This window comes from Fukomys damarensis, unplaced genomic scaffold (genome assembly GCF_012274545.1).
Source record: "Fukomys damarensis isolate Sample0158 unplaced genomic scaffold, DMR_v1.0_HiC HiC_scaffold_4, whole genome shotgun sequence".
NCBI classification, from domain to species: Eukaryota; Metazoa; Chordata; class Mammalia; order Rodentia; family Bathyergidae; genus Fukomys; species Fukomys damarensis.
Genome location: NW_022900916.1, coordinates 66,313,272 through 66,326,155, shown reverse-complemented (window position 1 = coordinate 66,326,155; position 12,884 = coordinate 66,313,272). Strand labels below are relative to the sequence as shown.

Sequence of the window (12,884 nt, the reverse complement as noted above, 5' to 3'; positions counted from 1 at the left end):
AGGATCTTTTCCAGATGCAGTCAAGTGAAGTTGAGGTGGTGCTAGATTAAAGTGGGCCCCAATCCAGGAACTGGTGTTCTTCGAAGAGAGAAGTTTAAACATAGAGGTGCGACACGGACCCGAGGAGAGCACTGTGAGGAGACAGAGTCTAGAGATGTGCTTACAAATCAAAGAGTTCGGAGGATGCTACCAGTCGGCAGAGGTTAGGAGACGCAGGGAAGGCTTTCCCTGGAGGCTTCAGAGGAAGCAGGTCTCCGCCAATGCCTGGGCTTCACACTTCGGCCTCTGGAAATGTAACAATATCTTCCTGTTGTTTCAAGCTCACCTCGGCTTTGGTGATTTGTTCTGGTTCTAGGAAATAAATTCAGAGGATGTTGGTTTTGATTTTATGATTGTCGCTGGAGGTACTGAGCCTGTGTCCAAGAGGAGGAGGAGTAAATCTGTGGCTTTTGGAAATTCTCGGCCTCGCAGGAGACTTGAACATTTGTTCACCTGAGGGACTTGTGAGTTGAGCTTCTGGGGATCACCTTGTCACAGTTTCCTACTTTGTTTTCCATAGCCGACATGACCCAAGGGAAATCAGTATAAGGGAAGACTCCTGCGCGATCATACAAATAAATTTTTAAATTCACTATGTCCTGGTGGACTTTTTTTTTTTTAAGCTTAGGAGCTCATGAGTAATGGCCACTATATTTTGTGATGTTTACCATCTTCTAGTAACATTAACTCCTTCTCTATCCCTTTTTTTCATATTCCAGTAGTTTTTAGCTTTGCCTTTTCTTACCATAATATACAGTAGAACCAAGTGCCTTTTTTGTTTCTTTCTTTCTTCTTTTGGAGATAGGGTTGCATTTTCCAGCCCAGACTGCCCTCAAACTTGCAACCCCCCTGTCTCAGCCTAATGAACGCTGCAGTTAAAGTTGTGCATCACCACACTTGTCTTTGGAATCATGCATCTTTGAAATGAAATTATTCTTTTGGTCAGCTAGATTTATCTCTTATTAGTTTTAAAAGATGCTTTCTTTTTGACTGATAGTTGCTACAAGATCCTTCTGTTCATCTTTAGCCTTTATGATAGCACAGGCTGGGAGTGAACTCTGTTGCAGAGGGTGTACCTCACATGCATGAGGCCTGGGCTCAGAAAATGTAAAAATTAAAGTAGCACAGAGATTTTGAATGGCCACTTAGCTTTAGATGTTGGAGTGAGAATAATCTGGACGCTGCAAGAGCCGTGCACCCCTGGTATGAGACGGCAAGCCCAGGACCTGAGGCGTCACTCTGTAGTGTACACGAGAGACACGCTGGCTGTGGTGGAGTGGGTGGTACGCGCTGTGTTTGTCTTCAGTTAGGCTTGGTCCCGCAGGAAAAGGGGAATTTGGGAGTGAGCCTTCCTGTTCATAGATCTTTGAATTTTCAGGGGGAAGATGGAAATCCAAGTTTCAGAATCATGAAAGGCTGAGATTAAGCCTGTTGGGATTGCATCTGTGCCGGAAGGAGAAAGAGTCTTTTGGGTCAGAGTCAGAGGACTTTATTACCCATGATGTTTCCCTACATTTATGTCGGAGCCTTGGTTCCCAGAGTGTGACAGAGGAAAGCCTCAGGTGTCCTCTGTGCTGGTTCTAGAGATGGAGAAATTATCCAGCCTTTCCAACCATCCTTGAAAGAGTATTTCAAAATAATCGCAGGCAGTGAAGAATTTCAGAGTTTTCTGAGCCTTAAATGTTCCTGAGCAAGCTATCAAAGATAATTTCCATAGGTTACTTTAAAAATTATTATTAATAGGTTATTAAATTAACTTGATGACAGAGTTTTTTTCCTTTTTTAAACATATTGCTAAGTTAAATTCCTTTGTGTTCTTGTCTGAGCTGTTTATATTTCATAGGCCGATATACAAACAGAAACTAATTTTGGGAATCAGTATAGCACTGCCTGCCTTTTTATTTGATGTAAAGGGAAACAGCCTTCTCAGAACATCTAAATGTTATGTACTACTGCTACCAATTAAAAAGAATGAATATGACAGCAAATGCAGTATGGTAGCCTGGATTGTTCACTGGAACAGAGAGAAGAGATTAATAGAAAAACTGATGAAATAGAAATATTCCGAGTCTAATAAGCAGTAACATGCTAATGTCAGTTTCCTGGCTTTGTCAAATGTACTAAGGAAATATAAGATGCTAAAAATGGGAAAAACTGTATTATGGAATAATCTTTACCATCTTTGCAACTTTTCTATGTATCTAAAACTATTCCCAAAAGTTAGGAAATTATTCTAAAATTTAAAAAAGGAAAAAGGTGTATTTTAATAATCAAAGATAAGGAACTAATTTTAGAACAAAGAATAGAATTTTAAAAATTAGGGGCCAGGGATTTATCTCAGTGGCACAGTGCCTGCCTCGTAAGCTCAAGGTCCTGAGTATGATCCCTGGTACCCCCCCAAATGTATACACACACATATATTTAGCTTGATAAAAATTAACTTATATTTATTTTTCACATTTTGGCATGAACTGGTAAAGTCTTCGACATGTATTAGTATATAGATCCATGGTTTATTGATACTCAGGAACCACAGTGTGGTAGCTTTATTTAATTTTAGTTTACTATAAAATGAGATGAGGTAGTCTCTTTTCTTCTTCTCTTCCCTCCTCTCCCCTCCCCTTTCTTCTTCCTCTTCTTCTTCGTCCTCCTCTTTCTTCTCTCTCTCTCATACTGAGGATTAAACTCAGGGTTACTGTACCACTGATTTGGACTTGAACTTGTGATCTTCCTGCTTCTGCCTCCCAAACTGTAGGGATTACAGGTATATGCCACTGTGTTCTGCTTATCTCCGCTTTTCCTGTACAGCCAGCACAGTCAGATATCCTCGTGCTCTGTACTTGAACAGATGTTTAGCCTGTTTCCCTTGGTGGATCCAATATAATTTAGTATCATTCCAGGTTATGAGTTTTAATCCAGGTGGGTTAGTATGGGTCCTCATCGAAATGAGATGTACCTTTCTGGGCATTTTCTCCATGCACCTGGTCCTAGAGAATTCCTGCTGGGAAAGAGGATTGACAGCAGGGAGAGGGCAGCCTCCTTGTGTTGATACCAATCAAGAGGAAGTTGGAGCAGGCAGGAAACATGGGCTTGGTAGGCAAGTGTGTGGTGAGTATGCCACACCAGAGTTCCAGAAGCATTGTTTGGGCCGGGCGTCCGCCTAGACTGATCTGGTGCAGTGAGGTTCAGAGCTTCAGTTCCTGCGAAGAGGTGTTAGCTAGAGTCCAGGTTCTCAAGCACAGCAGCATGCTGGAATCATCTCAGCTCGCTAAAAAGAAAAAGGAAAAAAGAGAGGCCCAGATCCTGATGACGTTGGTGTGGTTGGGGCTTTAGGTAGCTTTTGAAGAACTTCTCACGTGATACTGATGTTACTGTGCTAGAGCAGGATGAGGAAGGTCCTTCCTGTGGAGGAGGGTGATGGGAGAGCCCCAGTCTGTGGTTGAAAGACTGGTCCTGGGTGCCCCTGGAAAAGGAGGAGATGTCTGGGACCTAGGGAGCGGAGTCAGAACTAAAGCCTCAGGTGGTAGTGCGGTGGTCTTAGGTGTGCCCTGACCGAGCCTGTTCTTTAGCATGAATAGACCATCTGGTTTTTATCTGTGACTTTCCAGCATCCTTGGAAGCCTTAGTCCTCATCAGCCCGGTGACTGGTAATGCCAGCCGTTCGGTCCAGACCAGAGCGTCTTGGGTGGCGACCTACTGAACAGAGCAGCTGTGTTCTTCCAGAATGTGCCCACGACAGCACATTACACACTCTTATCTTAGCTTCCATTGTATTTCTGGTAGAGGCAGCAGGTTTGGAGGGAACCTCCATTCTGTTTCAGGAGGGGTCCTGGGACTCCGCATGCAGAGTTCCAGCATCAGAGGCAGCTGCAGTGCATAAGCAGCGTGCACGGAAGTTCCCGCGAGCTGGCTGAAGCACCGGTGACTGGGCCACTCCTCAAGGGCTTGACTGTCATACTTACTTGACAAAAATACTTCGTTACTTAGTTACATGACAAAATACATGACACTCAAAATTAAAGGGGGGAAGGGTTTATTTAGCTCACAGTTCATAGAGGTTTCAGTCATAATCAGTTGGCTCCAAGGTGGAGTGGCACGTGGCAGTGGGGCACAGTCGAGGAGAAACCGTTCAGTATGCCTACATGGAAGCAAAAGCAACACGGGAAGGGAGAGGGGCCCTCTCAGCAGCGTCTTGCTGTCCATTTTATCTTACGCAGACTATTTAGGGCAAGCAGCACTCACACCCTCAATCCTAGTGCCCTCGAACCTAGCTTTGCACCATGAGACAGTTCCAGAAAAAGCCTCGCCTGTGACTGCATTAAGCTTTTGGGGGCCACACCAAGACAGGGCCATAACACTGATAGGGGCGTGGCTTGAGAACAGGCATTTCTGACAAGCTAACGCTCGTGGAATTGGTCATGAAGCTACTTTTTGAGAACTGCCGATGTAAGTGGCCTTGACTACTTACTGGGTTGGCCTACATGTGAGCGAGCTCTCTCTGTTTTCTCCCTTGTAGGAAGAGGAAAAATAACATTTACCTCACTAACCACCATGAACTGTTCCATCCTCTCCAAATGTAGAGCCCAGGAAATGGTAAATACTTTCATTCTCTGAAAGTTCTGTATTTCTAGTACCTTGTGCATGGGGGTGATTTGAGGTGGAGTAATTTTAGCTTAGTAATTCCAGATATGATCTTTCACATGTGGACCTTTTTGCAACTATAAAAATCCAGGGCTCCTACCCTTCTCCTGAAACCCACTGTGGTGTTTCTGAGATTCCCTTGGGCATCCTTGCTACTGAGCAGCATTTCTCAGGTGCAGGGCTTCTCAGACACATGGAGTATCTCAAACCACATGGAGCCCCTGAAAAAGCTGATGCCTGCGTCCCATTCCTGTAGATCCTGAGAGAATTGGTATAGAATGTGACCTTGGCATTAGGAATTCAAAAGCTCCCCAGATATTTCTGCAGCAAAGCTGAGGTGGGGAACCATTTCCCTGATATATTCATGGAGTAAGAAAAACCTGAACTATTTGTAAAAAATGCGGCTTTTTGGGTCTCACCTCAAAGCTGCCTAAAATAAAAATGTAAACAAAATCAGAGCCCTGAATTGTTAGTCTTAACAAAATGTAAGAATCATAACCCCTGGAGGACTAATCCCTTAGATTTAAAGGATGCTTAATCCTTTATGCAGGAAATACTGCCTAACTGTGTCCTATCTCTGTTTCATGGCAGTGTGTATTGTATTTAATTTTGTTGTCCCATAGGGTCCACTACATTCGCTGGCGAGACAGCATGGGTAGATACTGTGCCCATTTTACTGAGTGGAGCTCAAGATTCAAGCGTCTCCCTCTTACAGTGTAGCAGGGGATGGGAGCAGATCGGGCATATGTGCTTCCCTGAAGGAGACTGAAGTCTACTTACGGAAACAGGAATGTGGGTAGAGAAAGATGAAGTGCAGATCTTGCAGAGTGAAAATGCAGAGGAAGAGGGAAGTAATCTGTGAGCAGAGGAGGCTTTTTGGGGGAGATGGCTGGGGCCATCTTGGAGCTGAAAAAGTTGTCCGATTTCTTTGGAGGATCTGAAAGGAGGGCAGATGATTCTCATGCTGCTCTCCAGGTGGTCCTCTTTGTTGAGTTTTCATTGTTCTATAACCCAGACTTTGTAACTTCCTTTGTGTTAGCATTTACTTTTATTTGTAATAAGTTGTTTTTTCCCCCTTTGGAGATCTTGCTGGCTGTCTACTTAAAGTGTGATTTGTCCTTGAATTTTGCAAAGAAGTGATTAATTTGACTTAACTAGAATGAAAATTGTAACAAGCCCCCCCACGCACTGGAAAGATAAACCAAGAGTCACGTGAGTTATCGTATAGTTCATTTCAGAGAGGTGGGTCTTCTTTGAACCAAAACTCTCTATTTAGCTAAAAATAAACATCTGTTCTGTTATGACTTTGTTATTACATGAAGGATTGCGGAGAAAGTTTCAAGGACAGTGGCAGTATTTCTGGAACAGGAGAGACAAGGAATAAAGCTGGCAGATGGATAGAGGGCCCAGCTCCATTAGATTAGAATGTAGCGGCTTTTCTTTTCCTACCACATCTGTCTTAGATTATCGTGTAACATCTGCTTCCGTAAAGCACCCGGTTCCTCAAAACTTGTATGTAGATATGGAGGAAATTCATAATTGATAAGTCATAGGCTTTATTGAAATACGTGAGGGATACCTGTATCTTTATGCTTACACACATCTCCATATACACCTTATAGAGGCATAATCTTCTGACATGCATAAGATCGGCCAAAAATATTTGCCTTTCAGAAGATAACTGCAGCTGGAACAACATATACAAGGGGACTTCCTTAGATTCTTAAAAGTTTTTGCCGAAAGTACGTGTCATTTAAAATAATAGGGGCTCAGTGATGCAGCACTTGCCTGGCATACATGAAGCCCTGGGTTCCATCCCTCGTACTACAAAAAACAAAATAATTAAAGAATAAGAATTAAGTATTTTATTTTAATAATTTATAACACTTATATAAGTTAAGGAAGCCCATTAATATTAAAACCTCTGTCCTCAACTAAAAAAATATTTCCAGACACGTTAAAGGAAAAATTTTATTGCTTTTTAACGTAAACTGTTGGTTTTCGGTGAATAACGTATGAAAATATAACACGAAAATGAATTTTTACCATTATTTTGAAGAAGTCCATGTACCACTAGTGGAGTGCTTCAAAATTTGAATTACAGTAGCCCAGCTGAGGAGGTGCTCCTCCGTGTTTATGCTTTCCTGAAGTGTCGTGGAAACATTTGATAATGATTCAACCATATCGTGTTCTCCTCTGCATTTGCCGTGTTAGGCTTCTGTGCAGATGGGTCCTAATCATATGCTGTTTTCAGATCAACTCCTATTTTTCTGAATCAGAAAAGCCAGTGAGAGATTATTTTCTATTAACTAATCAAATGAATCTTTGTCCTTTTTAAAAAAAATTTTTTTGTACCATGGATTGAATTCGGAACCTTGTACTTGCAAAGCTGGCGGCGGAACTACTGAATTAAATCCCTGGCCCTCTTTGTCCTTTTTGTGACATATTTCCAGAGTTGACATTTAAAAGATAACTTTAGTAATTTGTAAAACGTCTCTTATAGGCCTTGCCACCAACGTGTCTCCCCATATAAGAAGGACTGCTGATTTCCATCATTTTTTAATCAGATGCCATAATTTTTTTTCAATTTCTTCTTTGTTTTGTACTTCTCTTGTTTTCCTGTATTTATATGTCAGTGTTCATGATGAGTCTTAAACTTCTGAGAAAGAAAGTCCAGTCTAGGGCTTAAAGAAATCAAAACAGTTTAAAATTACGAACTTGAGAAAGAAATAATGTCTCTAAATCTCCCACTGCACGGTGCAATAAATTATAAAACTGTGAAAAGTTGATCTATGATCATCTCTAAAAATATCTAAAAGAAAATACAAAAACTTATTCTGGTTGTGTGGAAAGGCTGAATTTATTTAGATTCAAGAATCAAGTATGACTCAGTAATAAGATGAACGTCTTTTAATGTATCAGGAAATAATGAAAGAAAATGTATACTAACATATATAAAAAAGAAGGTAATTATCCAAGCAATTTAAAATAATATAACCCCTAGAAAGAGAAATGATAAATAGTGAAAATGAAAATCTAGATAGCACCATTGACTGGGAACATATTTCAAATACCCCAATCACTGTGGACCTTTCTTCTCTGGCCAATACAAAGATTAGAGGTTGAATTCTGGTTTAATCAGATGCGTTCAGGAAATGAAGGTCATATGGGTTATAATTTTCTCTCATGTATTTAAACATCTAATCTTATGGTCAGTTCAACTGAATAGCCCAACAAAGAATATTGAAACTTCTATAAATTTACTCCTAGCCCTTATAAAAGAATAGTATAGAGGAGTAAAATGGAGCAAAATAAATCAGCCTACGGAAAGCCTTCTTGGATTTGTATTGTGTAGCCCATAGATTCAGGGTCTCACTTGTAAGCAGAGAAAGTACACAGGCGTTGGGCCCACCTAAAATTTGCCTCCCTATCTGGCAACTTCCTAGGGGCACAGCTGTGGTTCTCAGAGATTGTAGCCTTCCATGTGGAATAGGGATAACAATATTCTCTTGTAGGGTTGATGTGAGGGTTTAATGTGATCGTGGTGTATAAGTTGAGTAGAACAACAGTTGACCTAATTATAATGGCAGGGGACATTTATCAAGTGCTTACCAAGAACCAAGCATTTTTTCTAAACAGTTTATTCTTAGCAGCTCATTTAATCCTCATTAACAACCATATGAGATAATCATTACCATTTGACAAATGTGGAAACTGAGATACAGGTAGTTTCTGTAACTTGCTTAAGATTATAGGTGAAGGAGCCAGTAGCTCATGCTGACAGCCAGTTCTCCTCAGGAAGTCAGTCAGTGGTCTGTGTCTTTATGTCCAAGACTTGTTCCTGCCCCTTCAGTACCTTTTAGGTTCCATCCCTTGCCATACCAGATATGAAGTAACATTCTGTCTTCTTCATAAAATCCAACCATAGTCCTCAGTGCATGAATCTCAGTGACTTCTTTGGACATCTACAGGGGTGGCTTTTTGTACCATTTTACCTGCTATCCACTCTCTCCTCAAAGCTGAGATTCACCAACTCTTGTGAAATTATCTCAGGAGCAGCAGCAGTTTCAGGGTAGGCTGATTTTCTTGGAATTTTGGTATAGAAAGTGTCTTCGGTCCTGCTGAACCTTCATGTCATCTTCCCATCTTCCTGTTCCCTCCTCTCTACTTGTCAAGAACTGAATATTTTAAGTAAGGTTAGTCTTTAAATCAGACTAAAAAAAGCTCGTGTCTCCTTAAACTACTTCGTCCTTCCTTGTTCACTTTTTGATACTGTAGTGATTCAGTTTGATCAGAGGCCTTCAGCTACTGTAGAAATAGATCCATGGGAGAATGGGAGAAGGTCATTTAGAGCAGAACTTTTCAAACTTGAATATGCATGGGAATCACATAAGAGCCTTGAAGTGAAGATTTTGATGCAGCAAGAGTCTGCATCTAACGAGTTTCTGATGACATTGATAACGCTGGTGTGGGACCACACTTTGAATAGCAAGCATTTAAAGTCAGCATTGTAAGATGTTGCAGAAGGAATTGGCAAGTGACATGCACATAGAGATGAGCTGAATGGAGTAAAATGAAAAGTATATTTTTTCAGAAAAAGGTCGATCACCGGTACTGCCTTTTTGAATGCCATCGACCCTTTTCTGGCAAAATAAACTTTTTATTTTACTTTCATTCAGTTCGTGTCTGTGTGCATGTCGCTTGCCAGTTTCTTCCGCAACAACAATAGCATTTACCGTTTAACTTACTCTGGTTACTTTTCCAGACACATTTACTCTAAAGAAATGAACTCTTTTAGTAGAATCTAGTTCGTGCGACTGGCTGCTAGGAGATAGGTGACCATTCAAACCCAACACCTAGACAATGTACTAGTTAAGCTATTTTGAGCTGCTTTGGGAAAAAATAATATAAACCTGTCTGTCTCATAGTCAAGTTTTGATATAAACAATGTAAGAACAGATATTTTCCTCCATCAGTATTTTCTAGTGATTCTTAAATGATATATAGTTCTCTTTTCCTTTACCCCATGTGAAAACATTGCTTTACTTGCTGCTCAAGGTTAGATATCCCACAACTAGGGAAATAGATGTCTACACTTTCTCTGGTATAAGGGCCACATGTGTGTTTCAGTATCTGTGCTTTGTTCCTCTGGTAGCACTTACATAAAAAGAAAACAAAGTCAACTTCTATTTCCCGGTCTTTTCATTTGGAGTCTACTCCCTAGGAATGCTTACAAATAATTCTGTTAGATGGCTGGATAATGCTGATCTGGGTTGTGAGATACCGTGCCGAGCCCCAAAAGTGGCGATGCAGTGTGGCCATGAGCCTTCTATGAAATGATGTGACTGATTCTCCTTGTGACGGCAAAGGCTTATGTCCTGTTTCTGTTCTCAGGGAGGTGAGCACTGCTACTACCAGGGCCAGATCCGAGGAAACCCTGCCTCATTTGTTGCACTGTCAACATGCCATGGACTTCAGTAAGTGTTCAGAAAATTATTTGCACTATCCATTCTTTCAGTAATGTATTTCATTTGTTTTTAAAACACTGTAATAGAAGTTTCTGTTTTATTTCAAGCAATAATTTAAAATCACTGGTGGTTCAGTTTTTTTTCGTGTTTTTGTTTTTTTTGAGACAGGGTCTCACTGTGTACTTGAGACTCACCTGGAACTCACTATGCAGCCCAGGCTGGCCTCGAACTCACAGTGATCCTCCTGCCTCAGCCTCCTGAGTGCTGGGATTACAGGCGTGTGCCACCATACCCGGCTTTTTCATGTTTTTGAAACAATGGAGATTTTATATTCGAGCTGATGTTGGAATTACAACATGATGCTCTGTAGGGACACTTGAAGTGTTTTCCTGATTCAAATCAGATAGGAGTGGCTTGGGAAACTTCATTTCCTGTTGTGTGGATGTTTAGCCCTGTTCCAGTTCTGCCCCTGCTCCTGCTCCATAGTCGTTTTTATATTTTTACCGATTAATAGAACTTTCAGTAAATGGCAGCTTGGCATAAAGACAACAGGATGCAGGCGATGTTGGGGGCTGTTGTGTTCCAGCCATTTTTGAGCCAGAATCCCACCTACCTGTTAGCAATTTGTACGGGGACCCTTATGTCCTCACAGCTACTGAAGAGTAGAGTTCCTCCATCCTTGCTTCCTTTCTTACGTCCTTTACTGCCACAGTGTTGGCTGGGCTGTAACACGGGACTGCACCCCTTCCTGCATCCTGTACACTAGGGTGACACAGGCGGCCTCCTCTTACTTGTTTTGTAACCTCTTCTACACTTGTGCCATTCCTCAGAATTCTGGTTACACTGAATTGTCTCATTTCCTTCTTTTTGGGGGCACAGAACAACCTAGCAGTTTAGTTTCATTACGTTTTTGTTGGATAGCTTCAGAATACTTCCTTTCTGTTACCAAGTTAGAGACGGGATTTTTTATCCACAAGCAGTACTGTTTGTTGTGCACCAGCCACTAGCAAAATCAATGCAGTTAAGACCTTGGTCCTGAGAGTTCACAGTCTCGTGGTGAGGGCAAATCTGGCCCAGCTTCCTGCAGGGGTACGTGATAAGTGCATTTGTTTCTTTATGAGGGAAAAAAACACTGGAAAAAGTGCGAGCTGAGAGTTCTTCTACTGAAGAGGTAGAGCTCAGAGTGGGGCCTATGGCAGGCTTTGATGGAATCATCCAAGGAGGGGTATTAGATTGGCAGGTGGTAAACCTAGAAGAGAAATCTACTGAGAAAGGCTGGAGATCAGGGTATGGTGGCACATGCTTATAATTCCAACTACTGTGGAGGCTGAGGCAAGAGGACTGCAAGTTTGAGGCCAGCCTGGGTAAGGGCTTGGTGGTAGAAAGTTTGTCTACTGTGCTCAATCCCAAGTATCACAAACACACAGGAGAAAAAAGAAAAAGAAAAAAAGACTGGAGAAGCTAGCTTGTCTGCAACCTTGAAGTCTTGGTCAGGCTCTGATAGTATGTGTGTTAGAGAGACAGAAAGTAGAGAGTGTGAGGCTCAGTAACCAGAGGAGGGAGCAGGGGGCATAGAAAAATCTCCATGTTTTTGTTGCTTGTTGAAAATAAATTTGTAAGTACATTCTTGAGTAAAGAGAAATTTATATAAACATGGAATCCATGCTTAATAGCTGAGGGCTTTGGTTCTCTTATTCTATAAAGAAATGCTGAAATTCTTTTCAACAGTAAAATTGTCATATCTGATTTCAACAAGAACAAAGCTAATGTTAAGAGTAAGATAGTTGAGCTTGTCAGTATTTGTGACAGCAAATGTATATAGGAAGAAAGAGTGATATTAAAAAAAGACCTTTTTTTCTCCTTTCTCGTCTTAAAATCTCCATCTCATGTCACAACATGGGGCTCAGTTCTTGTTCCAGTTTGCTTCCCAGTTTTCCAAATAGACACAAAATTCTGATAATCAGAGAGAAGGCTTTAGTGTCTTTTACAGATTCTATCAGATACGAGAATGTAAAAACCATAGCTTGCTCCTAATCTTACCATAGTCATTTAAAAGAAGGACACAACAATAACTTTCAGGACATTTTACAGTGATGGATCAGGAGTAGAGCACCACATGTGGCCTCCGTTGCTGTAACTGAGTATATTTGACTTCTGCCTTCAGAAACGTTTGCATTTAAAACTAAACAAAAATACACACAATATGGCCAGATTTGTGTGCAACCATCTTTGAGCTTTCTTAAATTACTGTGAGCATATTAGATAAATATACTATTGTAACATTATTATTACTTCTCATCTTGACTTTACCTTCTGAATAAAAAGTGCTCTCAGAAATATTTTTGGGCAAAAAGATAAAGTAAAAAAATAATTTTTGGCTGGATATTACAAAATACTACGTAATATAGGTTATCTCGGTTGTGGTATTTTAGACATGAAATCTATTATTTCACACATGACTCATCTTTTTTACAAAATTTATTTATTTTGATCCCAGTTTGTTTGGTGTTACAACAAAGTCTTGTAGCTATGGGAACCTCAAAGAATGGGATCAAATATGAGCTTGTTGCCCTCTTGTGGAAATTTCTCAGAATGGCTGCTATTTCAAAATGTTTTGATTCAGTTTCATAAAATTTTAGATAATTGGTCTATAATGACTTGGTCCTAGCTACAGGTTTTTGTCAAGTGCATATACAGTGTTAGGGACTCAATATACTTACTAGACTTTGTATCATT

General features: G+C 40.8%; 1 protein-coding gene across 16 annotated transcripts in view; it reads left to right on the top strand.

Moving 5' to 3' along the window:
- Adam22 (ADAM metallopeptidase domain 22) overlaps positions 1-12,884 on the top strand; it is a 198,934-nt gene that overhangs the window by 107,066 nt on the left and 78,984 nt on the right. For 15 of the 16 annotated variants that reach the window (XM_033758657.1, XM_033758650.1, XM_033758644.1 and 12 more), the window contains one exon: positions 10,075-10,157. In XM_033758657.1, the coding sequence (XP_033614548.1) occupies positions 10,075-10,157 (83 nt within the window). Of the gene's footprint in view, positions 1-10,074; positions 10,158-12,884 lie in introns of those variants that run through there. The other variant, XM_033758661.1, reaches the window with a different exon arrangement.